The following is a 15136-nucleotide window of genomic DNA, read 5'->3' on the forward strand; positions in this document are numbered from 1 at the left end:
TTGACAAATCAAGGAATTAGACTTTAAGCACACACACAGAAGTGACTGTGTTTAGTAACAGTACTGAATCAAATCAAATGTTATTTGTCACATGTGCCAAATACAACAGGTGTAGACCTTACAGTGAAATGCTTACTTACAAGCCCTTAACCAATAAAGCAGTTTTAAGAAAATAAATAAAAGTAACAAATAATTAAAGAGCAGCAGTAAAATAACAATAGTGAGGCTATATACAGAGGGTACCGGTACAGAGTAAATGTGCGGGGGCACCGGTTACTATTTCATTTATCTTGATATCACACTCCAGTCGCTGACATACTAACAGTCATGCAACAAGTAACTTTTTTTAATGAAATAAGGCAGTATTTCTTGACTTTGTTGAAAATCTGTATAAAATGTTTCTTGTGTTTACAAAATGTAACTAATGTATTTATACTTGAGGTCAGTTTCATACTGTCTAACAACTGGATTTTTTTCACACTAACATGAGAATATTAATTTGTAATTAGTGAACTTTTAAATTATTCTTGTGTAATTCATATCCTGATGGTAGGCAGAACATGAAAAATGTTGTTCAGATGGGGCGGGCTCATATATAAAGTCAAATCTCATTAAATATTTATTAGGGTGAATCTCTTTGGATAGGCTCTTTTTTTAAAGGAAATTATTGGGCGGAGTCAATGCAAATTTAAAGAAAGCTTCTGATCGTTGACGTACTATCAGGCCACGGTAAAGGTGATATTTCTATTGGACAATGGTGCCTGGTCTCACGACAACAACAGCCAGGATTAAGCCAATCACGAGTCGTCCTGGTTCACAAACGCTGTTTGTAAAATGACGTAAGTAGTGGAAAACAAGATGGCGACGTCTAAATTGTAAATGAGTTTATCTTAGTAGAAATCGGCCTCTGGGGCATTGGTGAGGTGTTACCTGTCCTCTGATAGTTTAATAAACTTAGAGCTAAGATAAAGTCACCTTATGCGTTGTTAACGCTTCAAAGATCTCTGGACATCTTGGTTCTTTCCTTCAGCAACCTCCGGTTAAAGCCGGGGAGGCGAAGTTCTGAATTTCATTATGGACAGTAACGTAAGTGGGGAGTATATCTCGACCATGGAAAATATGGATCCGACTTTGTCAGAACTAGGAGACGAATTTACACTGGGAGACATCGATGGTGAGTTACTATTTATGTCATAATTGATAAGAGAATATGGAATTATTGTGTGTTTGTCCACGAAAGTTTGTGTCCTATTTCCGCTTTCTGACAGTATTGTGTGTCGTCGTCGCGGTAAGGCCGGGAGTCTGGTGATTTGTATCATGTGTCAAGCAAGCCCGCTTGTACATATAGGTACTGTATTTATAATAGCTAATTATGATGCACCTCACATTTTAAAATAGTATATAAATAATTAGATCCTTTCTGTCTGTGTCAAACATTGGCAGTAGGACAGTGTCGTCAACCATGAAACTATTGTGGATGCCATAGGATTGGAACTTGTTCACCCTTTATTTATCGGGGCGTTGCGTAGGATACTTAGATACACTTAGCACTCCACAATTTTACATTTCTAAACAATAGTTTGCTTAAATGATTCTGTGTCGCTGATTTAATATTGCAATCGCATTTTACATCAGTGAAGATTCAGGCATATTTTAAAGGGGTGGTTGGCCTACAGCACAGTGGTCATGCAACAGTTCAGTGTGTGCGTGTGAATAAACAACTCCTCAAATGTAACTGAGTGGGACTCAACTGTGAGCTGTGTCATTCAATTATCTGTAGGCAAAAAGTTCCTTATACTTTCCCAATGGCTTAGCCTAGTTTTACTTGCTTCCTATTTATCTATGTTCTTCATTACATTTTGTTCTGAGATGTTTTCTTGTCATGCTTGTCTACCTCTTTCCTGGCTGTCATACCATTGAGGGTTTGTTCATCAATATTGGAGAAAAAAGTGACTCGCAATGTCTATTCATAACTGGCCCATCATTAATACCCCTTCTGTTTTTTGACGGGAAAACATGTCCGCTTCACCCTGCTCATTCATAGGCTCAGCACATTGACTTAATACGGAGATAACATCACTGTTCCCATCTTATCAAAACAGCAGTTTTACCCTTGGCACACTGTGAAAGAATGGAGCTTTGTGATACTGGTATCGTCCCGGCCCTACTATCTAGGCTTTTCTCCCCACTATTCCCAATGCAATAGCTGCTCTGGTTACATAACCTATTTTCCCTGCTCTGAGCAGCCCTAGGAAACTGTCCCCGTTTGACAGTTTTAGTCCTTTGTGTCACAATTGTCTAGGGGCTTGGGGCTCTGTTTTGTTTTGTGCCTCTGAAAGCCAACCCCCTGTGGGGCCCATGTACATGTGAGTCTGTCTTTGGTGTGGTCGATGAAGCAGACAATTCCAATGAATGATTAATATTAGATGAGACACTTATTCTTTTTTTCCCAGCCTTTTCGAATGTGAGATGGACCCTATAAGCCATTTCTTCATCAATCGACCCATAGCCTCTACAGTAATGTTATTATTTATTTATTAAACTTACATTTTTTCAGGGGAGCCCAATTTGAGACCAGGGTCTCATTCCCAATGGCGGCCTGAAAACAAACTACTCACATGATAATTCAATGCTAGCATGCTAGTAGATACCCATAGACTTCAAGTCATTACTACCTCTACCACAATTGGGTGCAACCTGGTATCAGAGCATTTCGTATTATTCTGTAAGTAAATCCGAGTGATCGCCATTTAATATTATTGGATAATGCCATAAGGAAGAAATAGGCTATTTCAGTTTAAGGTCTAATATTTATTCCACACTAATAAATAGTATGATTATTTACAAGGTTATATTACATTAGAATCCCAATGGAATAGTTGTTGTACAATATTGTACATATTGTAGGACGTATAGTATTGCACCAGTATGCCTTTACCGGTTTGGTATGATATATTACTTTCGAATACTGGTATAATGGTTGTACAGTATCATACATTTTCAACAACAGATTGGTCGTACAGTATCCAATGTTTTGAAATCACCCGTAAATGCTTTGACGACTCAATATTGCTTCACCTGTTCCTCTGTGACCGAATTTAACATAACAATGCATGATGAGATTTACACAACAATCCAAATAACAGGATTATTCAGGGTTTACATTTCACCCGCTAATGGGGTAGATTGTGGGCCAATATGTAATGTATGTTATTTTTACTCTATGTTTTATTTGCATGTAATGTTTTTATGGAGGAGTGAAGATTAGACCTTAAACTGGGGGGACTACCTCAAACTTCCTCTATACTGGACACAAAGACATGCACATGGTATCCATGAGTTCACCTGACTTTGGGGAAGTAGGTAAAGGTCATCATTGCCAAAATCCTGAAGCATCCCTTTAACAGAAGTGAGATGTTGGAAGCTTGTGCAGAATAGCTTTGTAAACTAAAAGGAGAAATTAAGTGAGTTATGGGAATTGAGGTCCAGTTTGACCTGATAAAAGATGCAGTGATATTAAGCCTGTCACCTGTGATAAAGCAAAGCAGGCTATGGTACACTGCATCCAAGGGTTTTAGAGTAGTGGCTGCTGCGTTCTGATAAATGGTGTCACCATGATCATAAATGGGAGGACGATGCATTTATTGGCCTAGGTGTCTAGCCTTTCTTTATCACAAGTGTGAGTTCAAGGTTGCAGCCCCTCATTGATAAAAGTGTGAATATTCTTTAACCCTGATTCTTCTAGCATCGTTATCTATACACAGGTCCCTACAGGACACTTTTTCCTCCTGTCACAGTGGAATCTGTAAGACCATTCCAAAGTCCTTTGAAGCCCATGCTCTGGACATGCTCTGGACATGCTTTCTGTGTAAGGTGACATGTCTTAGACATTGTCATTAGAGAAGGGATTTTGGTTGTATTGCTAACAGCAGCAGTTATAAACTGGACAAAATGATTTTGGCAAATGTAAAGCTGTCATTTGAGTAATGAGAAACTCTTCCAATTGATCACAGGCCTGTTATGCACCCCAGACAATGGTAAACCACATGAGAATATTTAGCCTACCTCTGGATTTGAGAGATGGCATGCTGGCATGGTTGTGACGTTGTGGTCTTACGATAAATGGACAAGTGTTAAACACACCCTGCAGTAGACGACTTTAGAAACAGTTTCAACATGTAGGCTACTCTCATTTCTTGCAATACCGGTTTGAAACTACTCGTTTTCTTTAGCATATGTAACTCCACAGCTCTTATCAGTACACCCGTCTTCAATCATGACCTACACCACCAGTAGCTGAAGTAATGTTCTTACCAGGTTGCTCTTTTACCTCGTTCTCATGGTCTCTCAGGGCATCTGTACTAGATTACCATGGCATTTTTCAGGGCTAGTCGTTGGAAGGCTTTCCTATAAGCACTAGCTGGCTGGCGCTCTCTTCCTTGAATCGATGCTGGAACAGTAGCAGTGTATCAAACCAAGGCCACCACTCCATAAACCTCTTAATTCCTTCAGTGACCTTGCCCTGGCAGTAAACAGCATTGTCACTGTTGTAAGTCTCTTCTAGAGGTCACTGTGAATTCTACTTTTTCCTGTGATCTCTTCACTCAAGGCCAATTTCTAATGCAGGTTAATAATCTGCAGTGCCTTCAGAAAGTATTCACACCCCTTGACTTTTTCCACAGTTTTGTTTTATTACAGCCTGAATTTAAAATTGATTAAATTGAGATCTTGTGTCACTGGCCTACACACAATACCCCATAATGTCAAAGTGGAATTATGTATATATTTTTTCAATAAGTATTCAACCCTTTGTTATGGTAAGACTAAATAAGTTCAGGAGTAAAACATTTGCTTAACAAATCACATACGTTTAATGGACTGTGTGCAATAATAGTGTTTAACATGATTTTTGAATGACTACTTCATCTCTGTACACCACACATACAATTATATGTAAGGTCCCTCAGTTGAGCAGTGAATTTCAAACACCGATTCAACCACAAAGACCAGGGAGGTTTTCCAATGCCTTGCGAAGGACAGCTATTGGTATAAAATGTAAAAGAAGACATTGAATATCCCTTTGAGCATGGTGAAATTCTAATTACACTTTAATTACATGAGGCCAATGGTGACTTTAAAATAGTTACAGAGTTGAATGTCCATGATAGGAGAACACTGAGCATGGATCAACAACAGTAGTTACTTCACAATACCAACCTAAATGACAGTGTGAGAAGTAGGAAGTCTGTACATCACTGAGTACCACTCTTCATATTTTCATGGTGGTGGCTGCATCATGTTATGGGTATGCTTGTCATCGGCAACGACTAAACACAATAGAGCTAAGCACAGGCAAAATCCTAGAGGAAAAACTGGTTCAGTCTGCTTTCCAACAGACACTAGGAGACAAATTCACCTTTCAGCAGGAAAATAACCTGAAACACAAGGATCACTCACATAAGAGGACAAAACTGAAAAAATTTCAGATGAAACTGCAGGCCCTCACAATAAAATTACAGCTCTTAATATAGAATTTTTTTTTTTTTTAACAATCTTTACGACATTAAAACAAATCATTTTGGGCAGTGATAGGAACTCCAGGTCCAATTCATTAAGGCAGGCCTTTGAAGCTGTTAGAAAAGTCCCTAGTTGTGGATCTGCCCTTGTGACAGGTTGTACGGCCCAGTACATCACTGGGGCCAAGCTTCCTGACATCCAGGACCTATATACTAGGCAGTGTCAGAGGAAAGCCCAAAAAATGGTCAGATTCCAGTCACCCAAGTCATAGACTGTTCTCTCTGCTACCGCATGGCAAGCGATACCTGAACGCGAAGTCTAGGACCAAAAGGCTCCTTAACAACTTCTACCGCCAAGCCATAAGGCTGCTGAACAACTAATCAAATGGCCACCTGGGCTATTTACATTGACCCCTTCCCCCTATTTACACTGTTGCTACTCAATGTTTTATCTATGCATAGTCACTTTACAAATTACCTCTACTAACCTGTACCCCCTGCACATTGACTCGGAACCCCCTGTATATAGTTTCGTTATTGTTATGTACATTTCTTGTTACTTTTTGATTGTTTTACTTTAGTTTATTTAGTAAATATCTTATTAACTCTATTTCTTGAACTACATTGTTGGTTAAGAGCTTGTAAGTAAGCATTTCACGGTAAGGTCTACACCTGTTCTATTTGGCGCATATGACAAACAATATTTCATTTGACTGCAACAATGAAGCCCTACCTCATTAGAGGGCCATATTAACCAATGGATTATGTCTAATAACCAATTTTATGCTAACTATGTAAAGTCAAATTTGTTGTCTATTCAATCAATTGCCATTGCATTCGATTTTATGTCTAAGAATAAAGTGCATTTTAGCTCACACACAACCAGAGACTCATGAACCCCTTGAATTATTCTCTCTCATCAGAGATGCTCCAGTTCGTCAGCAACCAGGTGGGGGACTTCCCCGACCTCTTTGAGGACCAGATGTCCTCTGCAGGCTCCCTACAGAACGGTGCTGGGGCCACCCCACGCCCACCGCCTCAAGCCCCACAGACACCCCAGACCACTACCACAGTTTACCAGMACAGCAAYGTGACCCTCAYCCCCACCCAAACACTGGCCCCCCARTCCCTGCCCCTCACCCCACCACAGACCCCAGTCCAGACGTTCTCTTCGGGGCAGCATCAGATCCGCGCCCCTCCCCTGCTCCAGCCCCGGCCCCAGATGCAGGCCATCCAGCCCCAGCCCCAGCAGCAACCCACCATCCAGGTCCACAGCCAGAGCATCCCCATGCAGACGCATAGCTTCCCTGTGCACACCCTGGTCCAGACCCACAACCAGGCTCTGCCCATCCAGTCCCAGGCCCAGACGGTGATGATCACATCCAACGGCGGGCAGTCCCGCTTCATCCAGAACCCTGTCATCTGCCACCAAAGTCCCACTACAAGCTTCCAAGGTTAGAGCAATTTTTTTATTTTTTTTTACTGAAAAGATTAGGTCACTGGGAAACGGTGGTTATTCATTAGAAATGCACTTAAAGATGTTTATCATGTGAAATTATTCAGTCCTACATGTTTTTCTATATGACTGGTGCTCTTTGACAATGTATCCTTACTACATACCTCTCTTTTTTCCCACAGTCCTCCAACCGCAGATGCAGAGCATAATGACATCATCACAGGTTCAACCCATGACCATCCAGCACCAGAGACTACTGCAGACGGGCCAGACCATCCAGACTCTCTCCACCGCGCCTACAGTCCACACCATGCAACAGCAGGTTCAACAGGTACCCGTGGGTATCAAGCTTCATACTTTACAATGTTTGAGTCCCTTATCAAAACTAGTTGCATCCAATCTTTATAAAGTCTCTCTAAATACGTGCAGATCCTAGCATGTTGTAACCACAGACCTTGTGTTGTGTATGGCATCACTGGTTGTAACTGATCCAGTGTCCCTGGTCTCTCTCAGCTTCTGGTCCACCAGCCTCAGATTCTGAAGACAGAGAATCTGGTTCTGACCACCCTGAAACCTGATGGGACACAGGTTCTGTCCACCATGCAGAACCCTGGGATCACCACCTTGACCCATCCTATCCAGACACAGACTCTACAGGTACCGGTAGGTCTCTATACTATCTGTCTGCTTCGCTCTCTCCCTTTCTWTTCTCTCTGYTCAGGGTCTAATGKGGACGGTCACAAAGACMCAGATTAAWCCTGAACTTGGACTGAAAAGTACTTTAGATAGAGATGACCAGAGAATTCCATTGAATATGCTTCTCTGCTCTGTCCCCCTTAGTATTTTAGCTGTGTCATATGTCACCACTGACTTTTACCTTAACTCTTCCCTCAGACTCTGATGGGCAGTAACATCCTGACCACTGTGCCTGTCATGATGGGGGGTGGAGACAAGCTGCCCATCAAACAGCTGTCGTCAGGCACCTCCCACTGTGTAGGTGGGAACAGGCAGGTGATGGACCATGGGATGGGGATGGTGATGGGTCCAGGGGGGGTGATGAAGGAGGGGGAGAGGAGAACCACCCACAACATCATTGAGAAGAGGTACCGCTCCTCCATCAATGACAAGATCCTGGAGCTGAGAGACCTGGTCATGGGCGGCGACACCAAGGTCAGGAAAACCAAGTCATACAATAATCCAATATTGATTATCTTTGACCTTACAGGAACAGTGGGTTTAGTTTTATTTTGTGGTCCAAGTCCGATAGAAACTTAGAGGAGCATGCTGGAACAATTTGAATGTTTCACAGGTGTCAAACTTAATTAGGCTATATGCTAAACCACAGACTCTTGGTATTTCCTAGAGTACATGGAAGTCAGAGGAATGGAGTTGTACGTATAGGGCACTCTCACCAAATGTACACTGACACATTGCTAATGTGTTTGTACGCAGATGCACAAGTCAGGAGTGCTGAGGAAAGCCATCGACTACATCAAATACCTGCAGCAGGTCAACCACAAACTACGGCAGGAGAACCTGGCCCTCAAGATGAACAGCAAGAACAGTAAGTCCCCCATTTATTACTAGTTAATCCATCACAACTTCAGTTCATGAACGGGCCGTAACACATTGGGCTCTCTCCCACTTCCTCTCTGTCAGAGTCAGTGGTGCTGTCTGACGATGTGGAGATGAAACCAGAGATGCTGATGATGTCACCTCCAGCCTCGGAGTCTGGTTCAGGATCTCCTCGTGAGTTCTCTCCATACTGCATCGACTCCGAGCCTGGCAGTCCCTTACTGGACCATGAGCAGGTACTGTGATGATGATAGCAGCCAAGGAACTGTGATGTTTTTGTTGTTGTGGAAATTGTTTGAATTGAATGTTGCGAAGGTTGAACACTTACATAGTAGTTGAACTATTCTCTCTCTCTCTCTCCTTCTCTCAGGTGAAGAGTGAGCCTGGCTCACCATCTTCCGTGGGAGTGATGGATCGCTCTCGTCTCCTCCTCTGCGCCCTCACCTTCTTCTGCCTCTCCCTCAACCCCCTGCCCTCTCTCCTGGGATCTGAGGCCCAGGGCAGCTCTGGCTTGACCTCTGCACACGGAGCCTCCAGGACGCTGTTCTCATTACCCAGCCAGACCCAGAACTTTGGTCAGACCCTTAGTTTACCGTTACACTCACCATACAAGTCCTATTGCATGCATACATTCAAGATAGGCTATTATAGTCAGTCATTATTTTTCTTAACAGTAGTAGTTCCCAGTAAGAGTTCCTGGTTGGGAGTTGTTTTGAGGATGTATTGGAGTATATGTATCTTATACTGACTCCTCCCTCTCTTTCCCACAGCGACCTGGCTTTGGTGCCTGTTGCCATGGTTGACGGTATGGATGTTGAGCGGTGTTGGGGCAGTGTGGGGCTGTGTTAGGGTCCTCTACCTCTGGGAGCCTGTCACCCCCCTCCACTCGCCCAAATCCGTCTCCTTCTGGAGGCAGCGTAAACAAGCAGACCTACATCTCAACAGAGTGAGTTCACATCCCTTTATGTCTAAAGGATTTCCCCCTACCTTATTGTTTTTCTCTGTACTTGTGTTTGAGTATCTCCTTTAACTGGTGCCCTGATTGTGTAAAACCATCTCTCTGTGTCTATAGGTACATGAATGCCAAGTTCCATAAGTATTTTTATAGATTTTCCCACCTCTCCACTCCTACAGGGTGACTATACAGCAGCCATGGCCAGTTTGAAAACCTGCCTGTCAGTCTTGACCAGAGYSCTGCCCACCACCAGTTGGGACCTCCTCTTCTCMCTCTCCTGGAACCTGATTCGCTACTGTCTGCATCACCCCACCCCTCTGGGCTGGCTGGTTCGCCAGGTTGGTGGGAAGCACAAGGGGGAGGAGTCCAAGACCAGCTCCCGGGACGCAGCTCTGGTCTACCATAGGCTGAGCCAGCTGCAGCTCACAGGTGACTACACTGAACAGTCTAGAACATTGAGCCTAGGTCAGTATCATTAGTCATTGTAAACACAATAACATAACACAGTAGTACCCCATTCTCTGTCTGGAACTTCTCTCTCTCTGTGTGTAGGGAAGCTTCCCCAGCGCAGTGGCCTGTGGGCTCTGTCTCTGTCTATGAGTGCCGTCAACCTCAGTGAGAGCGCCCAAAGCAAGATGGCCCCTGCCCAGCAGGCCCAGATCTATGTCACCGCGGCAACAGCTCTGCGCACTGTACTGGGCCACCACCTCTCCTGCCTGCCTGTGAGTGTCTCAGGGCATCCCTCCATCCTCCATTAATGCTATGGTAATGATATCTCTGATACTATCCACTCACTGTCATCTTTCCCCACATGTCTGTGTCCCAGGGTTACCTGTTGAGCTGTGCTGAGGGTGTGGCCAGCCAATCAGACTCAAAGCCCATCCCTGACTGTCTGCACTGGCTCTTCACCCCATTGGGCAGGCAGTTCTTCCTCAGCTGTGATTGGTCTGTGAAGTCTGAGAGCCGAGAGGGCGTGTACACTTCCCAGAGAGACCCAGGTATGAACAATAAAGTTGACGGAAGAGCTAATAGTGTATACAGAAATGCCCTCATGCAAAAATTAGGCCTTTTAATTATCTTTCCCTCCTTACTCTCTCTTCCTTTAGCTGACCCCATCGCCCAGCTGCATCGTTGTTTTTGTGAGAAGCTGCTGGAGAGAGCTGTGCACTCCCTCATCCAGCCCCACACTGACACGGAGGCAGGCAAGCCTAAGAATGACTCGGGGTAAGGCCAGGGTCCTCAGTGCCCAGTCACTCTCCTGTTTACCTATGCAAATTGTTTACTTTACTTTGTTTACTTTTCTTCACTCTCACTCTCTCTCTGTCTCTCAGGGAGTTCTCCAGTGCCTTGGAGTTTCTCCAGCTATTGAACAGCTGCACAGAGGAGTCCTCTTCTCCTCCCTTCCCAGCCCCACCTAATCACACCACCATGCCAGGTACTGGAATGCACATGTTAGTGTGAACCACACCATGCTCTGTGTGGGACAGATTTCTTTACAGATTTCTCCCATCTTTGTTTCCTACGAGATGATCTGATGCTGTGAATGTGTATATATTTTTTTCTTATATGTATCTTGAACACTAAAGATAAACTCTTTATGATTAACATAATTGACTTATTCAATATAACATGAATTTCTTTTGCTAGACCTCTTGATGCCACAGTTGAAGTCTAATGTTGTCATGTAATCTCTTCTCTGCTTAGTGGCAGACCCAGTGAGTCGCTGGTGGGCATTGGTCCTAAAGGCTGCTGCCCATTGGCTGCAAGGAGATGACGTCGCTGTGAGGTCACTGCTGGCAGAGGCAGAGCGCATGCCCAGAGCGCTCCATACCCTCGAGTCAGTATACTTTGTTTATGTTGTGTGTGTTTTTTATTAGTCGTATGTACAGGTTATACCTGGTATACACCGTCCAAAGAAATGCTTACTTGCAGGTTCCTTCTGGACAATACAACAACAATAAGAAAAGATAAGAACAGGAACAAAGTAAATGGCTCAGTAGAATAGTGTCGTGTCTTTGACTATGCCAGATTGATTGTTATGACATGCTATTCTATAAAATCCTTTCTCCGTAATTAATATTACCTGATTGAGCTAATCATGTAAATGTAATTAATTAGAAAGTCGGGGCACCACAAAATAATATTTATAGAGCAGTTATCTTCTGAATAAACTCTTAAAGACCTAGTAATATTTTACATCAATAGCAGTCAATATTAATCGTCACCTTATTTCAGTCTCATCTGAAAGTTGTAAATTCTTGGTTATCTTCACGAACCCTGGCTAACAAATTGAATCAGCAATACAAAATTGGGTTTAATTATTTATTTACTAAATATCTAACTAATCACACAGAATTACATATACACAGAATGAGTCATACCTTGATTACAAATTACGTCATAAAGGAAAACGTCCCTAGGGGACGGAACAGATATGACAGCTGGTTACACAAAAGAAAAGGGGTCTGGGTTTGAGTGAAAGAGCAGGAAGACTTGAGGAACAAAGGGAGAAGCGATGTCTCTATCGGGCCGTAGGTAACTACTCTATCGTAAATACAGAATCGTATGCATTCTAAATTACTGCCCATTTGGAAAAGGAAAATGCAATAAATATTTACTCTGAGCTGCGCTTCGGTAGGTTGGTGGTAGATGGAAGGCCGTGTTGCCCAACAGAGTCCTTTGAAGAATGTCTCTTTGTAAATTGGATACGTTGTAGTAACGTCGTTGTGTGGTAGACGGGATACTCTGTCTGTTCTTTCCTAGCCCACGTTTGCAGCTGCTGTTGCTAACTCAACGGCTAGGAGGTATCACTTCTGTAGTGAATAAGAGTTCAAAGTTCATACCATTCGCAACCAAAGCTCACGCTGAGTTTGGCTTCGTTCTGTAGTTATGATCTGAATCCTTCTGACATCGGACCGCGCCCTAATGTACCCGGAACAGAAAGTTATTTGCCCTTTTAACGCAGAGGCTGCAGGCCTTGCGTACTTGGAACAGGAGGTTACATTTTTGTCAAGGCTTTATATAGTGGAGGGAGAAGGGTGTGTCTTCATAGTTTTATAACCCATGTCTCTTCACCGGGGGGGGGCACTGATTGAGCAGAGCCCTAACCTTATGAAAACCCAAATCTCTCATTTGGAAGCTAAAATTACATTTAATCTTTTCACCAATAATTTTATATTCAAACATTTAAATTGCCTGATAACTCTAAAGTGTAGACTTTCCACTGTAGAGTTTAGGTCCTCCTATCATTGATGAGAATGTCTCAGATGACAACCGAGCTGAAATCAAATTCATTAAGTACCAACCCATATGTTCAACTGGTCGGATTACCAAAATATGGTTCATTTCCCCCCAACTTCTGATGTTCCCAGAATCTCTATGTTAACCAAGGGATTTTCAAATGTCACGTCAGTAGGGTAGAGAGAGGAAAAAGGGGGGGAGAGGTATTTATGACTGTCATAAACCTACCCCCAGGCCAACTTCATGACATACAAAAAAAATAATCTATAATTATAATATAGGAAGGTACAATTTAGAGTCCAATATTTATACATGTTTTGGGGAAGGGAGGATTGGGGGGCAAGTGTTTAAATTGTGCAGTATTTAGTCATCTTAAAAAGAGTCTGGTAACATCAGTTGTGTGCTAAGGTGTGGAGTATAAGAGCAGGTGGCCTCTGAGCCTGTTGGTATCAGACCTCATGCTCTGATACCGTCTGCCTGACAGTAAGGGAGTGAACAGCTCGTGGCTGGAGTATGTGGGGTCCTTGATGATGTTGTGGGCCTTCTTCATGCACCGTTTTCAGTAGATGCCTTGGAAGTGTGGGAGCATGGTCCCAGTGATGTGTATGTAAATKACATTAGAAGCATTGCCATAATCCTATGTTGTTTTCCCTGTCGTCCTGCAGTCATCCGTTGCCCAAGGCTGTGCTGCTGCTGTGTAAGGCGGTGCAGGTGAGCCTGTCTCCTCTGAAGGGAGAGGGGGCGGTGGCCTGTTTGTCTCATTGCGACAGGGCCAGCAGCTACCTGCGCACCAGCATCTCTGTTCCCCTGTCAGCCCAGTCTGGAAACGGGCTCAACAAGGTACTCTCCCAAAATGCGGGTGTTTAGGATGCAAGTGAATATATGTGCTCTCTGTGATTTCTATTTGAACCAACTCTAACCTTTGTGTATATACATGCAGTAAAGGTTGTAATGGAGTTTGGTTAATTCACAGTGTTCTTTGGTCATATTACGCACACAAACATATACTGCACACAGTGATAGTTGCATGGGTGCTCGTTTGACTCACAAAAGCACAGGTACAAGCTGACTCTAGCTAGGTATAGTAGAAGTGTGTGTGTGGTAGGGGGTGGCTGTAGTGCATTGTAGTTGCATTGCATGATCCTGCAGCCCAGTGCAATGTGTCTGCAGTGCAGTACAGAGGCCTCCCAAATCTGCAGGCACCTGCAACACACCATATCCAGGTCGAGACACTGCTTACGGTGCATGTACTGCTTCTACACCTGCATTGCTTGCTGTTTGGGGTTTTAGGCTGGGTTTCTGTACAGTACTTCGAGATATTAGCTGATCTACGAAGGGCTATATAAAATAAACTTGATTTGATATGCCTCTATTAGTTTCCATAACTCATTGTGTAGTCATTTATTACGTAGTTCAACAGTAAAAATTTTTAAATGTCTGCCTTACTGTTGTCTTTCCTATACCAAGGGGGTGGAGCTCCTGGTCTGTGACCTCTTGCTGACCCTCAGGACCAGCCTATGGCAAAGAGGAAGCAGCAGCAATGGGGAGTCAGGCCCCGCCCCTGGCTCTCAATTGGCTGGATTCCAGCGGGACCTGAGTTCATTGCGAAGGCTGGGCCAATGCTACAGACAGGCACAACACAAGGTAACTAGGGCTTCAGACCTGCTGGATTATTCATGGCTTATTCATGCCTTATTCATGGATTATTCATGGCTATCTGTTGTGTAATAATGTGTGTTCCCTCTCTTGTCCTCCCCCAGGTGTTCCTGCATGAGACCACAGTGAGGCTGATGGCTGGTGCCAGTCCCACCCGCACACACCAGCTACTGGAGCACAGCCTCCGACGCAGGACCAACAACCCTGGATACACCACAGGTAAGGACACACACACTTCAATTATTATCGTGAATGATACCATTTGAAGTTGATATCAAATGTGTTTTTGATGTCAAATTAACACACATTTAGTGCTTTCCACCCAACTGTACTGACCTTCTCTCTTTACTTCTTCCTCCTCCCCTCTTCTCCTCCTCCGCCCTGCAGCAGAGGGTGACTGTGTTCTGGGTGAGCGTGAAAGGGCACATGCCATCCTGCTGGCGTGCCGCCACCTACCCTTACCCCTGCTGACCCCACCAGGGCACCGTGCCCGCCTGCTGGCTGAGGCCAAGCGCACCCTTGAGCGGGTGGGCGACCGCCGCTCCCTACAGGACTGTCAGCAGATCCTGCTCCGCCTCAGCGGGGGCACCACCATCGTGGCTTCCTGATAATTCCCCCTCAGACAGATCTCAGATCAGTTAGACCCACACACATTAACGCTGACTTGTGATCTACTCACTCAGAGTACTGATCAGTGGTCAGTGATGAGTTATTCTCCACCACATATTAGAAATTAGC

At 43.9% G+C, this 15136-nt stretch overlaps 1 protein-coding gene across 3 annotated transcripts; it reads left to right on the forward strand.

Moving 5' to 3' along the window:
• Positions 1-835: 835 nt before the first annotated feature.
• Positions 836-15130, forward strand: LOC111980651 (sterol regulatory element-binding protein 2). Of its 3 annotated transcripts, none has more exons than XM_024011501.3 (19): positions 836-1174; positions 6440-6970; positions 7155-7309; positions 7486-7635; positions 7867-8142; positions 8425-8536; positions 8632-8783; positions 8918-9122; positions 9318-9493; positions 9682-9931; positions 10055-10224; positions 10329-10500; positions 10609-10726; positions 10834-10937; positions 11207-11339; positions 13408-13582; positions 14210-14386; positions 14503-14617; positions 14786-15130. In XM_024011501.3, exons 1-19 carry the CDS (start codon positions 1075-1077, stop codon positions 15004-15006), a joined length of 3492 nt encoding a protein of 1163 aa, XP_023867269.1. In that variant the 5' UTR covers positions 836-1074; the 3' UTR covers positions 15007-15130. The 3 variants fall into 3 exon arrangements, with proteins under 3 accessions (XP_023867269.1, XP_023867271.1, XP_023867270.1); XM_024011503.3 differs by having other exon boundaries at positions 7486-7629; XM_024011502.3 differs by having other exon boundaries at positions 7155-7303.
• The last annotated feature ends 6 nt before the right edge of the window (positions 15131-15136 follow it).

Source organism: Salvelinus sp. IW2-2015, linkage group LG20 (genome assembly GCF_002910315.2).
Source record: "Salvelinus sp. IW2-2015 linkage group LG20, ASM291031v2, whole genome shotgun sequence".
In the NCBI taxonomy this organism is placed as follows: domain Eukaryota; kingdom Metazoa; phylum Chordata; class Actinopteri; order Salmoniformes; family Salmonidae; genus Salvelinus; species Salvelinus sp. IW2-2015.